Source organism: Periophthalmus magnuspinnatus, chromosome 17 (genome assembly GCF_009829125.3).
Source record: "Periophthalmus magnuspinnatus isolate fPerMag1 chromosome 17, fPerMag1.2.pri, whole genome shotgun sequence".
NCBI classification, from domain to species: Eukaryota; Metazoa; Chordata; class Actinopteri; order Gobiiformes; family Gobiidae; genus Periophthalmus; species Periophthalmus magnuspinnatus.
The window spans coordinates 28,085,114-28,109,416 of record NC_047142.1 but is presented as its reverse complement, the minus strand read 5'-3'; the positions used below and the strand labels follow the sequence as shown (position 1 = coordinate 28,109,416).

The 24,303-nt window shown below is 42.3% G+C and overlaps 1 protein-coding gene across 1 annotated transcript in view; it reads right to left on the bottom strand.

Moving 5' to 3' along the window:
- The window catches only part of LOC117384819 (obscurin-like), a 96,890-nt gene that overhangs the window by 5,881 nt on the left and 66,706 nt on the right, over positions 1-24,303 (bottom strand). Inside the window, 26 exon segments of the mRNA XM_055228494.1 lie at positions 49-226; positions 1,539-1,697; positions 2,378-2,542; positions 2,624-2,740; positions 3,672-3,831; positions 3,927-4,097; positions 4,693-4,769; positions 6,047-6,247; positions 6,329-6,468; positions 7,423-7,479; positions 8,591-8,689; positions 8,765-8,817; positions 8,887-8,920; positions 9,126-9,344; positions 9,849-9,980; positions 10,046-10,243; positions 10,307-10,428; positions 11,108-11,186; positions 11,261-11,542; positions 12,601-13,791; positions 13,886-13,915; positions 15,494-15,784; positions 16,144-16,171; positions 16,173-16,417; positions 17,380-17,655; positions 18,520-18,786. Coding sequence (XP_055084469.1) covers positions 49-226; positions 1,539-1,697; positions 2,378-2,542; positions 2,624-2,740; positions 3,672-3,831; positions 3,927-4,097; positions 4,693-4,769; positions 6,047-6,247; positions 6,329-6,468; positions 7,423-7,479; positions 8,591-8,689; positions 8,765-8,817; positions 8,887-8,920; positions 9,126-9,344; positions 9,849-9,980; positions 10,046-10,243; positions 10,307-10,428; positions 11,108-11,186; positions 11,261-11,542; positions 12,601-13,791; positions 13,886-13,915; positions 15,494-15,784; positions 16,144-16,171; positions 16,173-16,417; positions 17,380-17,655; positions 18,520-18,786 — 4,971 coding nt within the window.

Sequence of the window (24,303 nt, the reverse complement as noted above, 5' to 3'; positions counted from 1 at the left end):
ACACTGAGGTCCCATTCTCCTGCAGTGTTGTTCCTGTAGAGCACTGACTCCAGGCGGGCAGGCTGTATCTCTGCTGGAGCTCGCGTAGATCTCGAAGCCACGAGTTCTTGATGTTGACAGTTCGGGCCTGAATTGTGTACTTCCTCATCGAGTCCTCGCGCTCGTGCCAAATCTCAAAGGCTCGCTCATCTCCCTCCACCGTCTCATTTACATCCATGTTGTTCAGCTGTAAACACATAAACACACATAAATGCTCATAAACGCACGTAAACACACATTTGCTTCTGTGGCAGTGCCCAGACAATGGAACAGCGCCCTCTGCCTGTCAGATCCTCTCAGTCTTTAAGGCAGTTTAAGACTAGACCACAGACTGTATAAAGGACTAGACCACAGACTGTATAAAGAAGTTGATTAAGTAATTGTAATGTCACCCACAGCGTTTGGCACCAGTCAAATGAAGCTCATCGAGGCTAGCAATTGTTGGGGCCAATTGGGGGTGAGTTCCATCCATCCATTTTCTTCCGCTTTATCTGAGACTGGGTCACAGAGGCAGCAGTTTCAGCAGGGAGGCCCAGACTTCTCCTCCACACACACTTCCTACAGCTCTTCCGGGAGGATCCTGAGGCATTCCCAGGCCAGCCAAGAGACATACTCCCTCCAGTGTGTCCTGGGTCTTCCCCGGGGCCTTCTCCCAGTGGGACGTGCCTGGAACACCTCCCTAGGAAGGCGTCCAGGAGGCATCCGGAATAGATGTGCGAGCCACTTCGACTGGCTCCTCTCGACGTGGAGGAGCAGCGGCTCTACTCCGAGCTCCTCCCCTGTGACTGAGCTCCTCACCCTATGTCTAAGGGAGCGCTCATTCCTCCCTGCGGAGGAAACTCATTTCGGCCGCTTGTATCCGTGATATTGTCCTTTCGGTCATTATCCAGAGCTCATGACCATAGGTGAGGGTAGGAATGTAGATTGACTGGTAAATCGAGAGCTTTGCCGTTTGACTCACCTCCTTCTTTACCACAACGGTCCGATACAGCGACAGCATCAGTGCAGATGCTGCACCGATCCGCCTGTCAATCTCACGCTCCATCCGTCCCTCACTCGTGAACAAGACCCCAAGATACTTGAACTCCTCCACTTGAGGCAAGGACTCACCACCCACTCTGAGAGGGCAAACCACCTTTTTCCGGTCAAGAACCATGGCCTCAGATTTGGAGGTGATGATTTTCATCCCAGCCACTTTACACTCGGCTGCAAACCTGCTGAGTTCCATATTTGGAATTTCGACCACGATACTCCAAGCCAATCTGGAGTGAGGCTGTTGAAGGTAATGACACTTCTCACCCACACCGCTAGTTTAGCAGGAAGCAGGCGTTGAGCAACGCAGCCAATCAAACCTGTTGCCAACGCTAGCAGGAGTGACCTTGGAGAAAGAAGGTGCCTGATTTGTCCGTTATTAATGTTCATATCTTGATTTACTATTTTAGTGAAATAAAAATACCAGGTAATATTATTACTTATGTAATACTAAATCTTAGTCTTACCTTCATCATGTTTTTGAACACATAAGTCTGTGTGTCTGTGTTGCTCTCTCTCTTGGGTTTGCAGATGACACAGTAGTTCTTGAAGAGGAAAAGGTGACGATGGTGACCCCTAGAGGATGACCTGATACCCGGTGCTCCCTCCCACACTTGGAATGAACCCTGTTGAACAAAACAAAGATATTAAAATCATAAAATAAAAATAATAAAATAACAATAAATAATAACAACAACAACAATAATAATGACTGTAACTAGTAGAAAAAGGTAAACTATGTGTTTAGTTAATATCTCTTAGTATTTGTTAAGTACTTATTCATGTTTATGAAGTATTTACCTATGTGTTTTCTCATTTCTCTTAATGCACATCTCACTGTTTTCTAACTCAAATCTGTATAAACCAGCAGCAGAGTAATTACTACTTTTGTCAGCCATTAATGTGCGATTTCTAAACCAAGTGAGGCTCATATCAGTGCTGCATGATTTTAGAACTCATTGGTAGAGTGGTCAGATCCACTGACCCACAGGTTGGTGGTGGGATTCCAGCTCCCACAGATGAATAGTGTTGTTGTGTCCTTTGGCAAGACACTTAATCCCAGTGTCTGTGTACACTGGTGTGTGAATGTGTGTGTGAATGTGTGAGTGGTTACCTGATGTAAAGTGCTTTGAGCCTTGAAGGTGGAAAAGCACTTTTATAAAAACGTTTGAGAGCAGATTAAATATGAACTGATAAGCAACTACTGCATTTCAGAACATGTTTGCAAAGGTCTAAACTACAGCTACAAGATTTCTTTATTTAAAAAAAAACTGGGCATTTTGCAGTTTGCAGAGAACATTTGCACCTGTCTGATTGGCTCTCCCAGCACTTCCAGCGTGGCGGGGTAATTCTCAATCAGAGACACATGATGAGTGTTGTCAGAGCGCTGAGGAAGGGCCGAAACCATCGCGTATGCCTCCTCCAGCAGACAGCAGTTCTGGCCATTCTTCGCCTTGTTTCGAATCAGCTCCTGTGAACAGCACACAAGTATATTTAGTTTGTTTAAGTCATAAAAGTCTAAATGATATTTTGAGCTAGTTGTAGGCGTGACCTTGAGAATGGCCTTGTATTTCTGAATCCTCTCCAGGGGCTGTTGGAGGTGGGCGGTGATGCTTCGTACAGGGGGGTCGTTAGGGTCGGCGTTGCCTTGTTCACTTTCAGTATACTCCTAGAGTGAGGAGATCATCAAAATACAACATATAAACAAGTCATTTGTTTCCTTTGCATTTTTTAGAGACAAGACATCCAGACTGGACATTTTTAATATAACAAAGGCAACAATGCTATTTCTTTAATTAAATTCAGAGGTGGAAGGTAACAAAATGAAAGTAGTAAAGTACTGTGCTTAAGTATACATTTCACGTATCTGTATTTTAGCTTTTACAGTGTACATAGACAGTATTGTACATTTTAGAGTGTATACTTTTTACTTTTACTTGAGAGCAGTATCTGTACTTTAAATGTACTTAAATTTTTTAACTGGACTGAAAAATAAAAGTACTTTTATTATTGTGTGAGACCTGCTGAAAAGGCTGAGGGTTTATTTTTAACATGTTCACAATTTGAGCAAAACAAAAATATACAAATAAAAACAGATAGAAAAAAAACAATCAATTCAATTGTTTCTGTTGAACAAAATTCAGCTCAAATCTTTATCAAAATCACCACATTTGAAGCTTTATAAGACTCAAAACCTGTGAGAAATACTTTACGTAGAAATACTACGCCAATTGTTTCATTCACACATGTTTGAGTAAAACCTTATTAGTATTTCTACATCTCCAAAGCTCAAAATGCTCTGTTTCACCTTGTGATGTCATGAAGTGGTAATTTTCAAGTTAACAGCTCTTTTTACCTTTAGTTCAGTAAAGATTGGCAAATTTCAGGGCTGAAATCATCCAAATGATTGTAGTAAAGGGGTATGGAGTTTAAAAACACAGTGGAGCACTTCCTGTATGACCACATGATGACATCACAAGGTGGAACAGAGTGTTTTCAGTTTGAAGAAATGAATTCAGCCTAACCCTATTCAGGGTTTGTGTGTTCAGCATGTGTGAATGGAACAAGACACAACTCGCCTTCGCAATCTCCAAAAGTACCTTAAAGAAGCGGTGGACCACCTTGTCGCTGACCGTGGCCTCTGCCCGGCTCTGGCCCACCAGGTACTGCAGATACTTCTCAAAACCCTCTTTATTCTTCAGGAAACACATGGCGACATCATCATCTGTCTCACACTCGTTCAGCTTTGGGAGAAACGCTCTGGAAAAATCACACAGCAGCATGTCATCCACTAGTTTATTTTTATACTAATTTATATAACGTATGTAACCTGACGCCACGCTGAGAGAGGGCACCTGTTGTGGAAGACTTTAATGTCCTGAATGTTCCTGAATATGGTATCCTTGTTGTCAGTGATTTCTGGCGGGGCATCTGGGCTTTCTGCATGTTTCAAGTGGTGAGAAGTGAAGAAGTCGACCTCTTTGATAAACTGGGATTCAGAGTTGACCAAGTCCTGGATCATTTGGCTGAAAAAAGAAAAACACATTCCAGACTGAACACCTCCATTAAACTTTACCTTCACCAACTGAGGAAGAAAAACCCCCATGCAGGCACCAACACAAGACAGACAAGATATTTAAACACAAGACAGACAAGAAATTTAAACTGCCAGTCAAAAGTTTGGACATGCCCCCTCACATTTTGTAAACACACAGAAGACATCAAATATATGAAGTAAGGTATATGGAAGTATGTAGTGAACAAAAAGTTAAATAACTACATTTTTTTATGTTTTATATTTGCATCCTCAAATTCACCACCCTTTGGTTTGTGGCGGTGACTTTGAGGATCCCTTGTATACGTATAAATATATGTGTGTATATTTATAAATATAAGTACTTGCATAAAATGTAGAAGGTAGTAAAATAAATATTGAATAAATAATAAAAATAAATGAATGAGAATTAGATGTGTGTCTAAATGTTTGACTGGTAGTGTATGTGCAGTTTGCGTGTGCAGTTTGTATATGCAGAATGTGTTTTTTTGGTACATGTTTCAGTTACTTCCAAACACTGGTTATTTATCACCATGAAACTCATATCTGAAGTACACATGACTCACAAAAGCTTCCTCTTGTATTCTCCCTCAGACACCTCCTCTACATGGGCCTCGGGAAGGTCACCAGCGTCAGCAGACAGCTACAAACACATTATTTTATACAAGTTTAGTTTTATCTGCTTTAAAGAGGCTGCACCTGACGTCTGTCATGTAATTAACACGTAACAGCTCTTAGACCCCACTCACACAGGAGGACTTTTGACCTGAGCCGTGCTCAAGCACCATACTATAGAGTTCTATGGCCTACACTCACACCTGAAGAACACACACAAACACCTGAAGAACACAATCACACCTGAAGAACACACACAAACACCTGAAGAACACAATCACACCTGCAGAACACACACAAACACCTGAAGAACACACTCACACCTGCAGAACACACACAAACACCTGAAGAACACAATCACACCTGCAGAACACACACAAACACCTGAAGAACACACTCACACCTGCAGAACACACACAAACACCTGAAGAACACACTCACACCTGCAGAACACACACAAACACCTGAAGAACACAATCACACCTGCAGAACACACACAAACACCTGAAGAACACACTCACACCTGCAGAACACACACAAACACCTGAAGAACACAATCACACCTGCAGAACACACACAAACACCTGAAGAACACACTCACACCTGCAGAACACACACAAACACCTGAAGAACACACTCACACCTGCAGAACACATACACACAAACATTTGCAGAACACATTCACACACACACCTGCAGAACACACACACACACCTGCGGAACACACACACACCTGCGGAACACACACACACCTGAAGAACACACACACACCTGAAGAACACACACACACCTGAAGAACACACACACACCTGCAGAAAACACACACACACACCTGCAGAACGCACACACACACACCTGCAGAAAACACTCACACACCTGCAGAACACACACACACCTCCTGCACAGCACAGAAAGTGTAAGAGCCAAGGTTAATTCATATATAATGATGCAAATTTACAGTACTGATATTTTGTTATAAATGCTGTTTTATGTTTGCATGAGATTTAATATGTGATTTATATACATAAGCTGCATTTATTTTATTGCATCAATATTGATGTTAAAATATCTTAGAACTGCTATTCATAACTTATTTTTGGAACATCACCCTCACGATAAACCAGGGAACACTGTATTCCAAAATTATGCAGTGGCAAAGATTTGTGAATTCCAAATGTGTTTACCCGAGATTTATATGGTCTGTCCCTACAGACCAGGTTTAGATCTGGAGGTACTTCACTCCATATTTTGATTTTGTAGTGAACTGTGTGACCCATAGAAGTCTTGCTTCGTCTTGTGACTCACTTTGAGCTTCTTGTCCAGATAGGCAGGAGAGACCCAGCCTTGTCGGGACGGTGTTGTTTTGGTGGGTTTGGTTCTGACCAGCCATTTGAGAGGATGAGCCGAGTCCAGCACCTCCACATATTGACCCTCCTTCAGCGAGATGGACTCTTTACTCGCCATGGTCGGGTTGTAATCCGCTGTCGCCACGTAGATATCGAACATCTGGAAAATGAGATTACACAATACAATACAGGAGAACCGCTGCTACTTTGGATGAACTTAACTGGTGTAGTCTCAGGTCACCTCTCCCCGGGCGTCTCCCTCGTCGGACTCGGAGGAGGAGTCAGCGATGAGGGAGGCGGGTCTTGAGCGACCATGATGGGGAGTGGCCGAGGGGGTCTTGGTCTCATCGTCACTGTCGGCACCGGGGACTCGCAAAGAAGCTGCGTGGGACAGTTCAAATGGCACTGGTGTTACGCTGGGTTCAGTCTTTTCCATATAGTTGTATTACTTTGGTTTGAGCCACAAGAAGCTTTTTATTGGCAGATTAATACAAACGCTACAGTTTAGCTTAACATTTTTAGACAACACAATGTGAGTGGCACAGAGGAGTGAGAGAGGAGTAAAAACACACATGCCTTTATCCACATCCTGTAGCTCAGCCAGTCCAAACCTATGTAAAAATATAAAGAGGAGATCAACCATAGACTAAGTGAGTGTGACATCACCCATAGTGTTCAGCTCGAGTCAAATGAAGTTCATCAAGGCTAGCAGTTATAGGGGTGAATTTGGAGCAGAGTACTATATTTTGAATTCTGACTGCGAGTATCATAGCAACCAAAGAGCCAATACAAGGGGAGGCTGTTGAGGTTAACACCCCTTCTCGCCCGCACCAATGTTTTAGCAGCGAGCAGGTGTCTAGGAACGCTGTCAATCAGACCTGTTGCCAACACTAGCGGGAGCGACCTCAGGGAAGAAAGACGCCTGATTTGTTTGTTATTAATGTTCATATCTTGATTTACAGACATAATAGTGAAATAAAACCCCCACCTCATGTAGAGCGGGTTAATATGAACATTTAAGACCAAAATGACGAGTCTGACAGCAGCAGTTACAGAGAGAGGGGACACAGTTTTTCAATGTAAAGTGAATTGGAGCCAGAGTCGATGGAGCTAGAAGTGCGCCCATGATCACTTCCTATTTGGAACGTGGCAGCTAGCAGGTTAGCTATATCTATTCTATATCTATGATATCAACATGCAAAAACATGCCTTATTTAGTAAATCTGCCTTTTATATAAAAATAACATTATTGTTTTTCAGGTAACGGCCCAGGTGTTTAGTCGCTGCCACAGTTCTGCGTTAAAAGCACACAGGCCCGTGCACTGGGATACATACTGGTGTTTTTGGGCCAAGATTTCATCCACTGGAGCACTTCCTGATTCTGAGCGCTGTCTGAATAACACAATTCAGTATCACTGTAAACTAATGGATGAAGGTGAATGATGTTTTCATGGAGCACAGGACTCTGTGGGCTTACAAGCTTTAGTTGCATTTCTTTGGTCCTTAGCCTTTTGTGTTTTAATCACAGACTGTATAAAGAAGTGGACTAAGTGAGTGTAACATCACCCACAGCATTCGGTTCCAAATGAAGCTCATCAGGGCTAGCAGTTATAGCTGCCAATTTGGAGCAGAGTTCCATATTTAGAATTCCGACTGCGAGTATCATAGCAACCAAAGAGGCAATCTGGAGTGTGGTTGTTGAAGGTAACGCCCCTTGTCACCCACTACGCTGGTTTAGTAGGGAGCGAGCACTTAGGAACGCTGTCAATCAAACCTGTTGCTAACGCTAGCAGGAGTGACCTCGAGTAAAGAAGGGTTGTCTGTTATTAATGTTCATGTCTACCAACACAATAGCAAAATAAAAATCAGGATCATGTAGAGCTGGTTAATACGAACATTTAAGACCAAAATGATGAGTCTGACAGCAGGAGTTACAGAGAGAGAGGGGCTGTAAAGTGAATTGGAGCCACTTCCTATTTGGAACGTGGCATCCAGCACATTAGCTATGTCCATTTATATATACAGTCTATGGTTTTAATAGAATGGGGCTTTATGACAAACTAATCAAGTTAATGAGTATTCCGGCACTGTTCACAGTTACTATGTCAACATTTTTGTACCTGTGTAATATCCAAGGACCACATAAATGCAGAAGCGTTTGATAAGCAGCCATTTTATTTGTATCAGCGGGGATGGAATGCTCTCATTCAAAAACAAAAGACGATGAACATCTCTTTGTTTGCTATTGTTTTGAATGAGTCTCTGTGATGCATAGGCCGCATTACAGCCTGTAGCAGAGCCAGAAGCAAAGCTATTCAAACAAAATACAATCTGTTTATATGCATCAACTTTATGTGTAACATGAGTGGAACATGAAGTTAGAGGAACACAAGTTAATGTTTATTATAAACAGAGTTTTTAAACAAATGAAATCCAGCTATGTTATTTATATTGACTTTGGCAGTGAGGCAGAGGACAGGGCTTACATAACAGCTCTTTGTACCTTGTGAGATTTTGGCCGACACCATTTCAGTGATCTGAGAGGTCAGCTTCATGAGGAACTCCTCCGTGCCGACCTCACCAAGGAACGGGATTCTGGTCTCTGGTGACACAAAGATATGAAATAATACCATATAAATGACATGTTTTTGTTTAGAATATGGAGTGGAGCCAGTACCTTTTGTTCTGACCGCTTCCTCTTCTGGGGGACTTACTGTTATTCCAAGGACCCTAAGAATCAAAAGAGTTTAACAAATTATCCACAGAGACGTTTCATACTGTGTAGCATAAGACACTCACTCTGTTGGTTTGGCTTCTTTCTTTGGTTGTGGAACTGCAAAAAGAAGATTAACAAATGTATAAATGTGTCCAGAAATAAACATATTCTGTACTGTGTAGGGTAAGGTTAGGGGTAGGATAGGGTTGGGGTTAGGATGTGGTTAGGATAGGGTTGGGATACTGTTAGGATAGGGTTAGGGGTAGGATAGGGTTAGGGTTAAGACAGGGTTAGGATAGAGTTAGCATAGGGTCAAACGTACTGTGATCCACCTCCAGGTGAGCTGTGCAGATAGACTGCCCTGCCTTGTTTGTAGCAATGCAGGTGTAGGCCCCGGTGTATTCTTTGCCCACATCCATGAGGATGAGACTGTGCTGGCGCCCAGAGCTGGCGATTTTAAACCCTTTGGTGTCAGGTTTGATCCACAACACATCCTCCATGGACTCCTCTTTGAGCCAGTTTACAGTAGGAGTGGGGGAACCTGCAGCCGATCAAATCAAATGTAATTATTTTGAAATTATGCATATTATTATTATTATTATATTATGTTTGTTTAAAGGTGTACTATGTAACTTTTCTGGTAGCGTGTCTGCTGGTCTCATTGAAGTGTTGTAAACCTCAGCATTTGAATTTTCACTTAACGCCTAACGTTAAGGTATTATAAGATAACTAATATGGGCCTCTAAGAAAAGAAGGTGCCTGATTTGTCTGTTTTTAATGTTCATATCTTTATTTACAGATAATATAGTGAAATAAAAAGGATCATGTAAGAGCGGGTTAATGCGAACATTTTAAGACCAAAATGACGAGACAGCAGCAGTTACAGAGAGGGGACACAGTTTTTCAATGAAAAGTGAACTGGAGCCGATAGAGCTGAAAGCACGCCCATGATCACTTCCTATTTGGAATGCAGTTGCTGGTGTATGAGCTATGTCATTTATATATCCAGTCTATGATCTTGGCATAACATCCAAGTACAACAAACCTTCTACTTTGACAGACAGAGTGATGCTGGCTCCTTGTTTGACCTTCCTGTTGGGGAACCTCTCGATGAAACGTGGAGGCACCAGTGGTACTTTTGGGTCCTTCTTATCCTGTGGAAGCATCTCTCCAGGATCTAATAAAACATCAACAGAAATTAAAATATACATACAGGTAAAAAAGGTAATCTTGTTTCCGTACTCAGCACAAGGAGACGAGCAGAGGAGTAAGCAGATCCGGCCGCATTGCTGATGAAGGCAGAGTATTCGCCCATGTCCTGTTTGGTCACCTCCACGATCTCCACCCCATGAACGTCCCTCTCAGCCAGTATAGTCACTCTCTTTGAAGAGCGCAGAGGCTGGCCGTCTTTGAACCAGTACACTCGGGGTTTGGGGAATCCTAAAGGGGACAGGGTTAGGAAAAAGTTTCATTGTTAAACATTACAAAAGTGTGAGTTCATACCCTTTACTCTGAGCTGCATCTTGACGATAGGTGAACCGGGGCTGACGTGGATGTCGTGAAGCTCCTCCAACACCTGAGGGAGCTGGTCATCTTCAGTGACGGACTCAAAGGTTTCTGTCTCCCTGTTTGCATATTGAGAAATACTTCAGCAGATGATGTTTTGCAGTCCTGAATTATGAAATGTACTCAAATGTCACGATTAACATTCAATATCACACAAATGATACATGTTTGCTTTTGTTGTGGAATTTCTAATAGTAAAAAAACCTTAAAAGATATAAAATCAACAGAGAAGTTATTATTTTAACTGTAAATACACTTTTTTCCCCATGGATGAGTTTAAAGGCACAAGAGAGAAATAATCTGAAATTATAATGACGTGATTCTTTTCAGTCCAGAAAACATATTTAAAACTGAGAATTTGGCTTAATGCTTTTGATAACATTAAGGTTAATGAAGTTTCAGACATATAATATAAAATAAATTAAATTATGAGTCTAAAGCTCATTGGTAACCACATAAACTCAGTATTATATTCTATTGTTGCGAACTGGAGTAATGCCTCATTCGTCCAGTAGTGGTCTAAAACGGTGGCCGTTTGGACACTGCAATGAAGACTCCCCTGCCTGTGTTTAATGGTATTGATGTTAGCTGTAAACAAGGGAAGGGCAGTTTCACTCTAAAGCACCTCCCTTTGGAAGTGGACTTACTTTACTCAGAGTAGAATCAATTCTCGTGCCTCCAGCCCAAACAACACTTGTAATTATATTATGATTATTGATATTACTTTGGTCAAGATACCTGGACGTATCCTTGGCGCTGACATATGAAGATGTCTCTGTGGCATCTGCTGCTGTGTCATAATCTGAACTACAGGACACTGCAGAAGCACAAAAGTATTTTCAGACCAAACTGCAGTAGTGAAGTCTCCACACATATGCATCCTGTACTGACCGTCCACGCGGAGCTCGGCTTTGGTGGCCGTGATGCCGCTGCTGTTCTCGGCGGTGCAGCGGTACACGCCCATGTCTGAGGGCAGCACCGATGTGATGATGAGCTGGTGGCACCCCTCCTGGTCCTCGTTGATCATGTAGTGGTCGTTCTCCTCCAGCAGTTTGCCGTCTTTGTACCATTTCACAGCAGGAGCGGGTTTTCCGATCACCACACAGTCGAAGCTCACCGGGTATCCATCGGGAACGTCCTGGGTCTGCAGCTCGGTCAGGAAGACTGGTGCAGCTAGGGAAATGGTGAGGCAGAGATAAGAGATCTGCAAAAAACTTATTGATGTGAAATATCAATGAGGAATATTTAGAACTGTTAAGAACAGATTTCTATAGTATAAAGAATTTAGAACACAGGCTCCAAGGGTAAAATAGAAAAGAGTTATATTTTGAGACAGATTAAGTTGTACACAGGCCCGTCAACAGAAATTTGGGGGCTCATATGGGCCCTCTTCTAACGAGGTTGCAATTCTGGGCCCCTAAGACCCTGGGACCCGAGACAACAGATCCCTTTGTCCCCCCTGTCGCCTCCCCTGGTTGTACCATAGACTGTATCTATAAACAACAAGTGATCATGGGTGCGCTTTCGGCTCCATCGATTTGGGTTTTTATTTTGCTATTGTGTCTGTAAATCAAGACATGGACATTAATAACAGACAAATCAGACGCCTTCTTTCCCCGAGGTCGCACCTGAGCTAGCAACAGGTTTGACTGACAGTGACGCTAGTGCTTAAACCCGCGGTGTGGCCAGTAAGGCACGTTATCTTCAACAGTCTCACTCCGGATTAGCTCTTTGGTTAACATAACACTCGTACATACACTCATACACGTTCGTAATTCCAAATATGGAACTCGTCTCCAAATTGCCCGCTATAAATGCCGCTATAACCTCTATGAGCTTCATTTGACTGGAGCCGCTGTGGGTGACGTCAAACTCACTTAGTTCACTTCTTTATACAGGCTATGGGTTTTTACATGTAATACTGTAAAAACAGAACTTTGTGACAAAATTACTCAGACCACTGCATCACCATCTTCACCTAATAATAAAACATTTGATCTATTTGCAAACTCATAATAAAGAGCCATGTGAGTCCGTATATGACGGGAGTTGATTGGATGTACAAGGATGGTCTGCCCTGCTTCACTTTTCTGGGATGTACCAAAGGGTTTGCAAGAGCTACAAAGTTAGATAAATTTGTTATTTAATTTCTAAACATCTCAATAGTTTTATAAATATGTGCAGATCTCTATAATAAGGCAGAGCACATAAAGAGAGGAGTAAATTCTTACCAGCAGCTCCAGACATGAAGGCAGGAGCTTGTCTGTCTGGAGTGGGAGTCTCTGTACCGTCCTGCGAGTATCCCATCTTTCTGATTCTCAGCTCCACTTTCTGAAATGCCGCCTCTATAATGGTCGTCTCCACGGGAACCCCATGAACCGTGAACATCTCCTGGAACCTCTTTGATGCCACCTCTGCATCCGAGCGAGCATCAAACTTAATGTAGATATAGTTCTCATCCTCTCTGTATGAATGCGGGCCTGGGATCTTCATCTCTCCCTCATCGGCACTCACGAATGGCTCCTCCTCCACGTCAGGGGGCAGGCGAGTGCGTAACAGTTTGTGTAGCCGTCTGCTAGCTTGCCTCAGCGATTCGTCCATCTCGCTTCCAGATGAACTATCGGGCTCGCTGTCTGCGCTGTAGCCCACGGTTAGGGGTCTACGCCCGGACGACTCCCTGGCCGTGCCCACAGTTACCTTGGCACTGTGAGACGACACTCCAAACTTATTGGTGACCTCACAAGTGTACACCCCCGTATCCTTGGTAGTAACGGCGGTGATGACTAAGGAGCATGTACCGTCATTGTAGATATCAATATGGTGGTGTTTCCCGTCAGTCAGTGGCTCGCCGTCCTTTAGCCAGCACACTTTCTCAGGCTTACCCTCGGCCACACATTCCAGGTGGATAGTACCGCTGGGTTCTTTGGTCTGGTCTTTGAAAACTTCTTTGAAAATGGGTTTCATCTCTTTGCGGGCTTTGAATCCTTTGAACGCAGCTTGGATCTTGATCGCAGCCTCTGTGAGCTCTGGTTCGTCTTCTTTGCTGATCTCCACAACCTCCTCCGTGGACACTGTGGCGGCCTGCAACAGAGCGGCGCTTGTTGTGGCTGTTTTAACCTCAGTTTGCTGGACGATCGTTTTAGTGACCTGTGTTTTCTCAGCGGTCATCACTTGAGCCTCTGAGATTGCAGACGTGCTGCTACTCTTCAGGTAGGACACGAGCGAAGCCTCATTCTCGGAACTGGAGGCTGAAGTGACCATCTTCTCGGAGGTCTTCACTTCCACTGTCCGTGCTGCAGCGGTCAGCTCTTCCATGGCGGCCATAGCTTTGCTCTGCTCCACGGTTTGTACTGAAGGAGAGTCAAGAGTCTTTTTGGCCTGATCCTCGAGAGCAGCCTTTAGGACCTCCTTTGGCTTTTCATCTAAACATGGACATCGCAGTGATATATTGTTGTTAGCGATCGATACGATAAGGCATCTTGTTTTGTAAAATCAAAAAAGGAATGGAAGTATTACCTTGAGAAGCACTTGACTTTTTAGGTTCCTCTACAAAAGAAAATAGAAACAACTGCATTTAATAGCTTGTGTGTGTGTGTACATATACGAGGGTCATTCAATAAATAAGGTGAATCTTTCGGTATAAGGACTTTTAAATACAGTTAGAAGCTTACTTTTTTTTGTTTGTTTGTTTTACTTGTTTTTCACATGGATTTAATTTCTTTTGCAGATAAAAAAAAAAAAAAAAAAAAAAAAAGAGAGTTTTGGCGATTAACAAAGATGGCCAACCAAGAAGCTCCAGGATTGAACAGCGGTCAGTTATCAAGTTTTTGGTTGCTGAAGGGTGCAAACCCGTTGAAATTCATAGGAGAATGTCGACTGTGTATGGTTCGATCACCTCAGGAGACCTCACTTCTGTAGGCCTCCTAGGCCTGCCTTCATCCTCAACACTGCTCCGTCCTTCTTTAAACAATTTAGCCCACTTGTAGACATTTTTTTTTGGCTGAAACATGTGGCACCATACACAGTTGACATTCTCCTATGAATATGGGTTTGCACCCTTCACCAACCAAAAACTTGATAACTGACCGCTGTTCAACCCTGGAGCATGCTTCTTGGTTGGCCATCTTTGTTAATCGCCAAAACTCTCAGTTTGTTTTTTTTTTTTTATCTGCAAAAGAAATTAAATCTGTGTGGAAAAAAAAGTAAAAAAAAAAAAAAAAAAAAAAGTAAGCTTCTAACTGTATTAAAAGTCCTTATACCGAAAAATTCACCTTATTTATTGAATGACCCTTGTATATATATCTTTTATTATTTTCTCTATGTAGTTATCCAAATGCTTTCAGATCAGAGTATTAGCATATTTCAGAGTAATCGAATGTAATCTAATAAAAAACAATGACATATTTTGATGGACTATGACTATCTTAACCCAGATCACACCACCCCAATTTTAGCTAAACTCCATTGGCTCCAGTGTCATGATCCTTCAGCTCTTCACCCCTCCCTCCGTGTGTTCTTCACTCTGGAAGGGCTGTTCCCACCTATGAGGAACAATGGTTCAACACCAGCCAATGCAACCCCGATATCCCCGGTTCTGCCACCACTCCCTGCCAGCTCGTCGATATACCTTCAGTGTTAACTGCTCTTTGTGGCACTTTTGAGATAACACTTTCTGAAAACTCTTACCTTCGGACTTTTTGTAATTTGAATTTTTTGCTGTTCCCAGTTTCTTGCCTGGCCATCTTTGCGTCCCCAATACCTACCTGCACCTATAGACCCCCCCCAGTCCAGCACCTACCTGCACCTGTGGAACCCACCCCCAGCCCTTACCACCCCTGCTAATGAACCGTTTAAAACTGTTTTGTGTTTTGAGTTCTGATTTTGGGTCCTACAATCTGCTCTAACAACGGCCAGTGAAGTTTAGAATAGATTCTTAAATTTACTTTCATCTGCTGATCATTTTAAAACTCTATTCAAGACTCAGCTGTATGATCTGGCTTTAACTAGTGCTACTGTTTTATTAATGTCTTATTGTTGTTTTTATTTATTTTTTTCTGTATTTTATTATGTTTTGCTTTTCTGTTTGTGAAGCATTTTGGTTCAAGTAAAATTGGATATTGGTACCGAGCTGCACAGTCTGGGGCAGCTCCACGGGCTCTCCGGTCCCGGCTCTGTTGATGGCTGCCATCCTAAACCTGTACGCGGCTCCAGGCATCAGGTTTTCTACCACAAACTCGGTGTTACACACAGGCTCTGTGTGGCAGGGCATCCAGAGCACACTGTCCACCAGCCGCATCTCAACCCTGTAACCCAAAATCGGACTTCCTCCATCGTGCAGCGGGGTGAACCATGACAGGCTCACAGAATCGTTTGAGTTTACAAAGACTTCAGGATCCTCGGGTGGGTCAGGTACAGCTGCCGGGACAAACAAAACATTTTGTTTTACATATTAAAACTCCATGTCTGTGTAATCCCTCAGTCATTCAGGTAGGATCCATAGTAAAAAAAAAAAATTCAAATTTGTCAACTGGACAAAAAGCTGAAGGAGTGAAGACATTTGGCTGCTCATTCAAGCTGCTTCTTCAGTTCTGGTCAGATTACTGCTGGACAATTCCTTATATCTATATGAAGGGAGGAGCCAACAAGACTGAAACTTCAGGCAGGCAGCGACTTGGATGAGCAGCCAAATGTCTTCACTCCTATAAGTTTTTGTCCAATTGACAGATTTGATTTTTTCTTTTATTATAATTCCATCTAAAAATGTGCGGTACTACTGATAATGGAGAGCTTTGCCAAAGACAAGAGCGTCTCTGGCGGCAAAAGTGATTTCCTGTTGAGGCATAAGAGGAGCCTTTTTGAGGAGCAGGCGGTAGCAGCCGCCCTCTGCACTCATGGCCCAGAGGTCACTGGGCTTCAGCTCCACTCCGTTGGCGTACCAGATGACCTCAGACTTGGGCACAGGCTCGTTCAGCTCCACACAGAACTCCACCTTTTCCCCCACTGCAGCTATTTTGTCCTCCAACGGCTTCACCACATCCAGCTGCCAGCCTGCCAGTCAGAAAAGGGGGTGTGAGTTCAGCCTGTCACACACTACGAGATTGCACAGAAGGCTGGAAGTAAACTACACAGGAAGTATAGTCGCTTTTGTCACAATTGCCCACCCTTCAATAATGACTAGATTTGTTTATGGCTTGCAACTTAGCATACAGCTATCGCCTAATTCTAAATCAGAGGTGGAACGTAACAAAGTAAAAGAAATAAAGTGCTGTACTCAAGTCTAATTTTTAGGTATCTGTATATAACTTAAGTACATTTTAAAAGATCCTTTTTACTTTTACTCCAGTACATTTGAGAGCAGTATCTACTTTCTACTCTGGTATTTTTGAACTGGACTGAAAAGTAAAAGTATTTTTAATTATTGTGTGAGACCTGCTGGAAAGGCTGAGGGTTTACTTTTAACATGTTCATAATTTGAACAAAAATATACAATTAAAAACAGAAAAGTTGAACAAAATTCAACTCATACCAAAATCACTACATTTGAAGCTTTATTAGCCCTCTAAATCTGTCAGAAATACTCTCACTTTTTACTCTTTAAGTACATTTTTAAACCAGTACTAATACTAACACTTTTACTTAAGTAGACTTCTTTTACTTTTACATGCGTATTCTTTTTTTCTCCCTTTACATAAGTAACAAAACCAGGTTTGTGAAATTGTATTGTGTATTTTGCATCATGCTTTTGTATATTATTGTCGTGAGGGATCATGGGTGATGTAGGCTTGTGAGAAATGCTTTCACTTTTTACTTTTTAAGTACATTTTTAAAACCGGTACAGCTAACTGTAAGGAGGGCTTGAATAGGGCCCAGGAGAGATCGCTAGATTACTCAAACATGCACAGAGACATGTTCCTTTTCTAAATACAATAAGAAATATGAAACAAGCAAAAAGGAGAACTTGGAATGAGAATGTGTGAACTCTCGTGTTACGTGACATAATGTTTGCTAACCTTTGACTGTGAGCTGAGCAGACGTTGAAGCGGTCCCCGCTCTGAAGGTGACGGTGCAGCTGTCCTCCACACGCAGCTCTTTGAGGAGGAGCAGGTGACGGAGCCCGCTCTCAAATGACACCACCTCCGCGTTCGGACTCTCCTTCACCGGCGTCCCGTTTAGCAGCCACTGGCAGTCTTTAGTCTCTGGTCGACTCAGGGCGCATTCAAACAGGGCCTCACCTCCGTCAAAAGTTTCCATGTTTTCTAAATTCTGGACTATAGTGATGGGTTTGTCTATGGAAAGAAAGTAGAAATGTGAAGATTATAATATATGCAACTATAGGATTTGAACGCAAACAGTGCAAACATAACAGTTGGGAGTCAAATAAAATCAAATTAGAACACAGCTTAGATCATCTATTGTTCAGCATATGCTCACTTCAGTTTAGAAACAAACCATGTATCTATTTAATCTGTTGGCCATTTTTCACCTTGTCTCAATAGAAGTGTACTTGTGTGCAGTGGTGGAGGGTAATGAAGTAAAAGTAGTAAAGTACTGTATCTGTACTTAACTTAAGTACATTTTAAGAGATCCTTTTTACTTTTACTTCAGTACATTTGAGAGCAGTATGTGCTACATTTTTGAACTGGACTGAAAAGTAAAAGTATTTTTATTATTGTGTGAGAGCTGTTGAAAAGGCTGAGGGTTTTTAACAAAAATATACAAATAAAAGCAGCTAGAAAAAATTATCGATTAGTTTCTGTTGAACAAAATTCAGCAAAAATCAAAATCACTACATTTGAAGCTTTACAAGACTCAAAATATGCGCAAAATACTTTTACTTTTTAAGTACATACAACAGGTACTTTAATACTTTTAGTTACGTATATTATTCCATGTGATACTTTTACACCAGTATATGTACTTTTACTTAAGTAACAATATTGAGTACTTCTTCCACCACTACTTGTTTGGGGGGTATTTTTCTCTCAGTCAAGTAACATCACTTTATGTAAATCACCCTGGAGGCAAAACTTTAAACTTAAATAAGTTAAATAAAGTAATCACAAAGGAGCAGAGTGACCAGAGGAGCAGAGTGACCAGAGGAGTGACCACACCCTCGAGCTGGTGTTTCTGTTGTGGAGGAGGACGCTCACCTTCCACATGCAGTGTAGCCAGCACACACGTGCCCTGAGCCTCGCATGAGTAAGTCCCTCTGTCGTCAGCACACACGTGGCTAATGAACAAACGCGCCACATTCCAGTCCTGCTCCACCACCACCCGCCTGCTGTCCACCTGCAGGGGGCGCCCGTCTTTCCTCCACTCAGCTCTGACCGGCCGCGAGTACTGGCAGATGAACTCGGCCGGCTGGTTTTCAAACACCCGCAGGTCCTCCATGGCGCTCACCACCTCCACTGTGGGATCTGAGGGTGATGCCAGGGTCGTGAGCCTGGTACCGGAGCCACATGCAGAGGACATGCTGCTGACAGACGGGCTCAGTACAACCCTCTCCTCTTGTATTTTCACTTTGGTTTGACCAGAAAATTTGCAGTTAGTTTAATTAAAGCTAATTAGTGAGCTAGCTGTTTCTTAATGGGATGCCACAGAAGCCCTTCTGTCAGCAATAATAATCGTCACAACTGCGTATGACCTTATGTGGGCATGGGCAGTGCAAGAGCCAGATTCACATTCTCAGAGTTACAGGTGAAGGGGTGATGTTAAGGACTGGATGAGGATGGAGTAATAGAGGCTTGATTAAAGGTAGCGGCAGGTGAGAGTGGATGGGTGGAGCAGCACTTTTACTATTAAGATCCAAGAGAACATTTAGCCAATATTTCATCACCAAAGCCAGGACATTTACAGCACAGTGTGAAGGGCTGCATATGGACCATAATCACGATCATGCCTCTGTGGAGTTAGAGCAGATAACTGAAGGAGACTCCATAAAACTGAAGTCTTGTAGACCACATACATTACACAGACTCAACATCTTGACCATCTCAGTCTTAAACTACACTCATCAGAAGTCCTCATCTCAAAATGTCACCACGACAAGTGTCCAGGGCCAGGGGACACATCCAAAATCTAGATCCTCATCTCCTTCGACACATAATTCTCCTGAGGAACATCTTCTGGTGTCCACAGACTCCACTGTAGCCACATTTATCTGACCAGTCCTTAGTGCTTTGTGTGTAGAAACAAAATGAAAACATAACCGTGATTATGAAGTGATTTTGGCAGCCCGGCCGAGAGCAGACAGAATGTGTCAAAGGTTGGACTATTTTCCCATGGTGTGTGATGCTGCACCCACTGTAATGGACAATGACTATAGAGTCCAGTGCATGGCATTTGATATACAGGGTGTTCATAAGGTCTATTTACAATTTTAAAATAGAATTACAAAGGCAAGTGATTAGATATATGAATTAGATTTGTTTTGTTGTACTCAGTGGTTATAAAAATTTTTAATCACATTGTATTTTTGTATTTCAGGCATCATGTTGATTAAAGAGCCATCCTTTGGAAAGAACCCCGAAGAAATGTCTCCTCCTCAAGAGAAGGCACAGTGCATTTCATGGTTTGTTGATGGATTTCTTTCTTCGATAAAGATATCATGTATGGAACAAAGATATGGGGCATTACTGAACTAAAGCAAAAAATATAGATGCGATTGAACCAGTGATGAGGCTCTGCTAGAGCGGACATACCAAGAAACCCAGTCCCGTGTTGATGTGCTTCATGAGATTAATGGAGCCCAGATAGAGGTGTATTAAATGCGGTCAAACACTTTGGAAACCAACAGAGAGAACAAGTCTGATTAAGTTATCCGATCAACTGCCTTTGTGATATTTTTATCAACTGTAATGAGACTTTATGGACACTGTACAGTATTAGTATTAAGAACATGTGCTCATGCAAAGGGAGGTCAAATAATGACTGTTTCAAAACTGCATTTCTGAAAAGCATTTATGTTTTTCAGAAGCACCTGTTTGTAAAGCGGTGAACATTAGCTCTTCATGTTCAGTGAGTAAAGCACAGTTTGTCTCAGCTGTTGTTAATGTTCTGAAATACCTTTGACTAAGAGCTTGGCTGTGGAGAGCAGAGAGCCCGCCTTAAACATGACCGTGCCCGAGTCGTCTGTGGCAAGGTTCTTGAGGGTCAAAGTGTGGATGTGTCCCTGGCTCACTCCTATCTCACTAAAAGCATTGTTCTCCAGCAGCGTGCCGTCTAGCCACCACTGCACTGCACCAGGTGCCCTCCCAGACAGCTGGCAGGAAAAGGTAGCCCACTCCCCCAAAAAGACATCAGTTGTCCTTAAGACCAGTCAAAATGAAGACTTCTTCACTGTTGAATCGAGACAGAGATGTGCACACTGAGCCTCTTGGAAACTAAACACTTCCAGAATACCAGACAATCTAACTATGAGATTTGTAAAACCAAAATGCTACCTTGCACAGTCAAAGAGGCTGTGGTCAGCTGGTCTCCGGCATCACATGTGTAGAAGCCGCGTCTTCTGGTGCCACGTTGAGGGAGGCGGAGCTCCTGAACGCATCCATCTTGCTTTATGTTCACTCTCTTACCCGAGTGGAGAATGGCACCACCCTTTCTCCACTCCACACGCACGCCCGGCTTAGAAACCTCACAATACAGGACAATATCATCACCCTCTATGGCGTCCTGATTCTTCAACTCCTTTAGGAAGAAAACCGGGGCACCTGACGACATTTTGAAAACAAGAAGATCAGATGTTGCAATGGCAGGAGAAATGTTTAGGTTGTGTTTGAGACGTTTTCAGAGTTCTGAGCTGTTACCTTCCACTGTGAGTTTGACTTCACACAGGTCATCTCCAGTGTCACAGGTGTATGTCCCAGAATCCTCAGGCTTCAGGTTGTGGATGCAGAGCTGGTGGACGGCTGCGTTCTTCTTCAGGTCATACTTCAGACCTGCTTTGAGGGCAGCGCCGTCCTTCACCCATGTCACAGTACGATCAGGGTCAGAGATGGTGCAGGCCAAGGTCACAGTCTCACCCTCCAGAGCCACTGTGCTGTGAGGCTTCTCCACAATCATCACTGGAAACATGGAAAGTCCAGATCCATTATCTTCAGTCAAATTGGCCAAATAAAAGAACTAAAACTAAAATAAATAAAAATCAACCTTTTCTGACTTAATGCCACCTCATTTGCACTGAGTCTTGTAATGTTTTTCGTAATGAATTCTTGTAATCCATGTGATCCATTCACATTATTAGATTTTTAATAGCGATTTGAAAAAAAAAAAATGAAAACAACTACATTTGAAATTAGTTTGTGTAAATATTTTAAATGTGATAAAAGTGATATTGTTTTATACATCTGTATATTTGTTTTGTGTTTACTTTTATGCGAAGCAGTTTGGTCAGCTCAAGTTGGTTTAAATCTGCTAAAGAAATAATCAATTAAATTGATTTGGAAATTATTACCAAATTATAACCTATTTTTCTGGGTGAAGCATGTTTAATTATTATTATTTTTAAAAATGTAGTTAAATGTGCAGATTTTTCCTGATTAGTATAAATGATAACACTACTAAGGAAATCGTGATGGTGAAAAATAGTATTTGTGACAAAGAAGCAGTGACCACAGACTGTATAAAGATGTGGACTAAGTGAGTGTGACATTACTCACAATGTTCGACTCCAAATGAAGCTCATCGAGGCTAGCAGTTATAGGGGCCAATTTGGAGCAGAATTTCATGTGTGGAATTCCGATCTCGAGTATCATAGTAACCAAAGAGCCAATCTGGAGCGAGGCTGTTTAAATTAATGCTCCTTCCTGCCCACATCGTTGGTTTAGCAGGGAACAAGTGCTTAGCAACACTGTCAATCAAACCTTTTCGATTGCAACCTCAGGAAAAGAAGGTGCCTGATTTGTTATTAATGTTCATATCTTGAATTTTGTCTTTACGGACAAAATAGTGAAATAAAAACCCCATGATCATGTAGAGCGGGTTAATATGAGCATTTTAAGACCAAAATGACGAGTTTGAGAGCAGCAGTTACAGAAAGAGGGGACACAGTTTTTTAATAGAAAGTGAATTGGAGCCAGCGTTGATGGAACCGGAAGCATGCCCATGATCACTACCTATTTGGAACTTGGCAGCTAGCAGGTTAGCTATGTCCCTTTATATATACAATCTATGATGTGACTGTGTTATTAATAACATATACATATATGTTTGTTATATGTTGTCTTGTTTTATCTTGTCTTTTTTATGCTGTGTTTCGTTTTTGGGTGTTGTGACCTTTGTTAAATATTTGTGTCTTGTTTTCATGTTTATTATTATAATATTGTTTCATGTTTTATTTTATTGTCTTTAATAAAAAAAAAAAAAAGAAAAGTAAAATCATATTATTACTACGACCCTATGACGTCCGTTACCTTTGGGCTTCTCCTCCACCTGCAGACATGCCACGCACTTCTCCTCCCCGAGCACAAAGGCCACATCACCGGACTCATCTGTAGTCACCATCTTGAGGACCAGCCGATGCACTGTGCCCTGGCTGCTCATCTGGTTCAGGTCGTTATTTTGGAGCAGATTATCCCCGAGCCACCATTCCCCCGCAGTGATGCCCGGGTGGGTCAGCTCTACCTCGAACACGGCGTCCTCGCCTGTGGTCACTGTAACATCCCTGAACTCCCGGATGATTCGCACATGCTCTGTGGAATCATGGGTAATTACTAATTACACTGGCTTGATTGGGCTTCAAATACATCTTCAGAATGGTTATTTTCCAAGTGAAAATGAGATGGATTTGATGAGAGGATGGAGGCACACATGAGGTCGTTACCTTTGACGGTGAGTGAAGCTGTGGTTTGCTTATCCCCTGTATCACATGTGTATTCTCCGCTGTCTTGTACACAGAGTTTGCGTATAATCAGACTGTGAGATGTGCCTTTCTTCTCGATACTGTACTTATCTCCAGAGCTGAGACGCTGCTTTCCTTTGTGCCAGGTGACTTTGGTGTCGGTGCTGGTTTCACATGAGAGCGTGACTGTAGCGCCCTCTATGGCCTCTTGGCTCTCCAGACCTTTGTTGAATGTGACTGGAGCGGCTGCCGAAGAGAGTGGTGTATTTAAATACCCATATTATGCTATTTTCTGAACTATGTTCTAATGTTGTTTCTTCATTACAAGCATGCCAACATGAGTTGTGTTTTGTTTCATTCACACATTTTTATATAGCACTTTTCCATCTTCAAGGAACCACTCACACGTTCACACACACATTCATACACCAGTGTACATGGACACTGGGGGCGGGGTGGGTTCAGTGTCTTGCCCAAGGACACAGTGACAGCATTCATCTGTGGGAGGTGGAATATACATGCAGACATCTAGACCTCTACTTTGAATCCTTTAGATTCACTCTTTCCCTTCATTTCATAACAGCTGATGAGTTTAAACCTATCAGCGTTCACTCTATGAAAAAGTAGGTTGGCCATCGCATCTGTCAGAAGACACTGTATAAAATGTATTTATAAGGGACTACAACTCAATTTCTCCCGTTTCTAGACCTTTGATACGAGAACTTTTAATATAAGATCTCATGATTGTCTACGGCTAAAAACTAGGACAGTAGTGTTTGTGTGCCGAGATATTACACATAACCACATGTTCCATAGAAAGTCTGATGATGTCTGCATGTAATGCAAACAAAACAAATAAACTAAACTCATACAGGAAGTGCTCCAATGTGTTTTTAAACTCCGTACACCTTCACTGGAATCATTTGGATAATTTCAGCTGTGGAATTGCCAGTCTCTACTGAACTAAAGGTCAAAGGAGCTGTTAACTTGAAAACTACCACTTCATGACATCACAAGGTGGAACAAAGCATTTTGAGCTTTGGGGATGTAGACAATACTAATACTAATAATACTAATAATAATAATAATAATAATA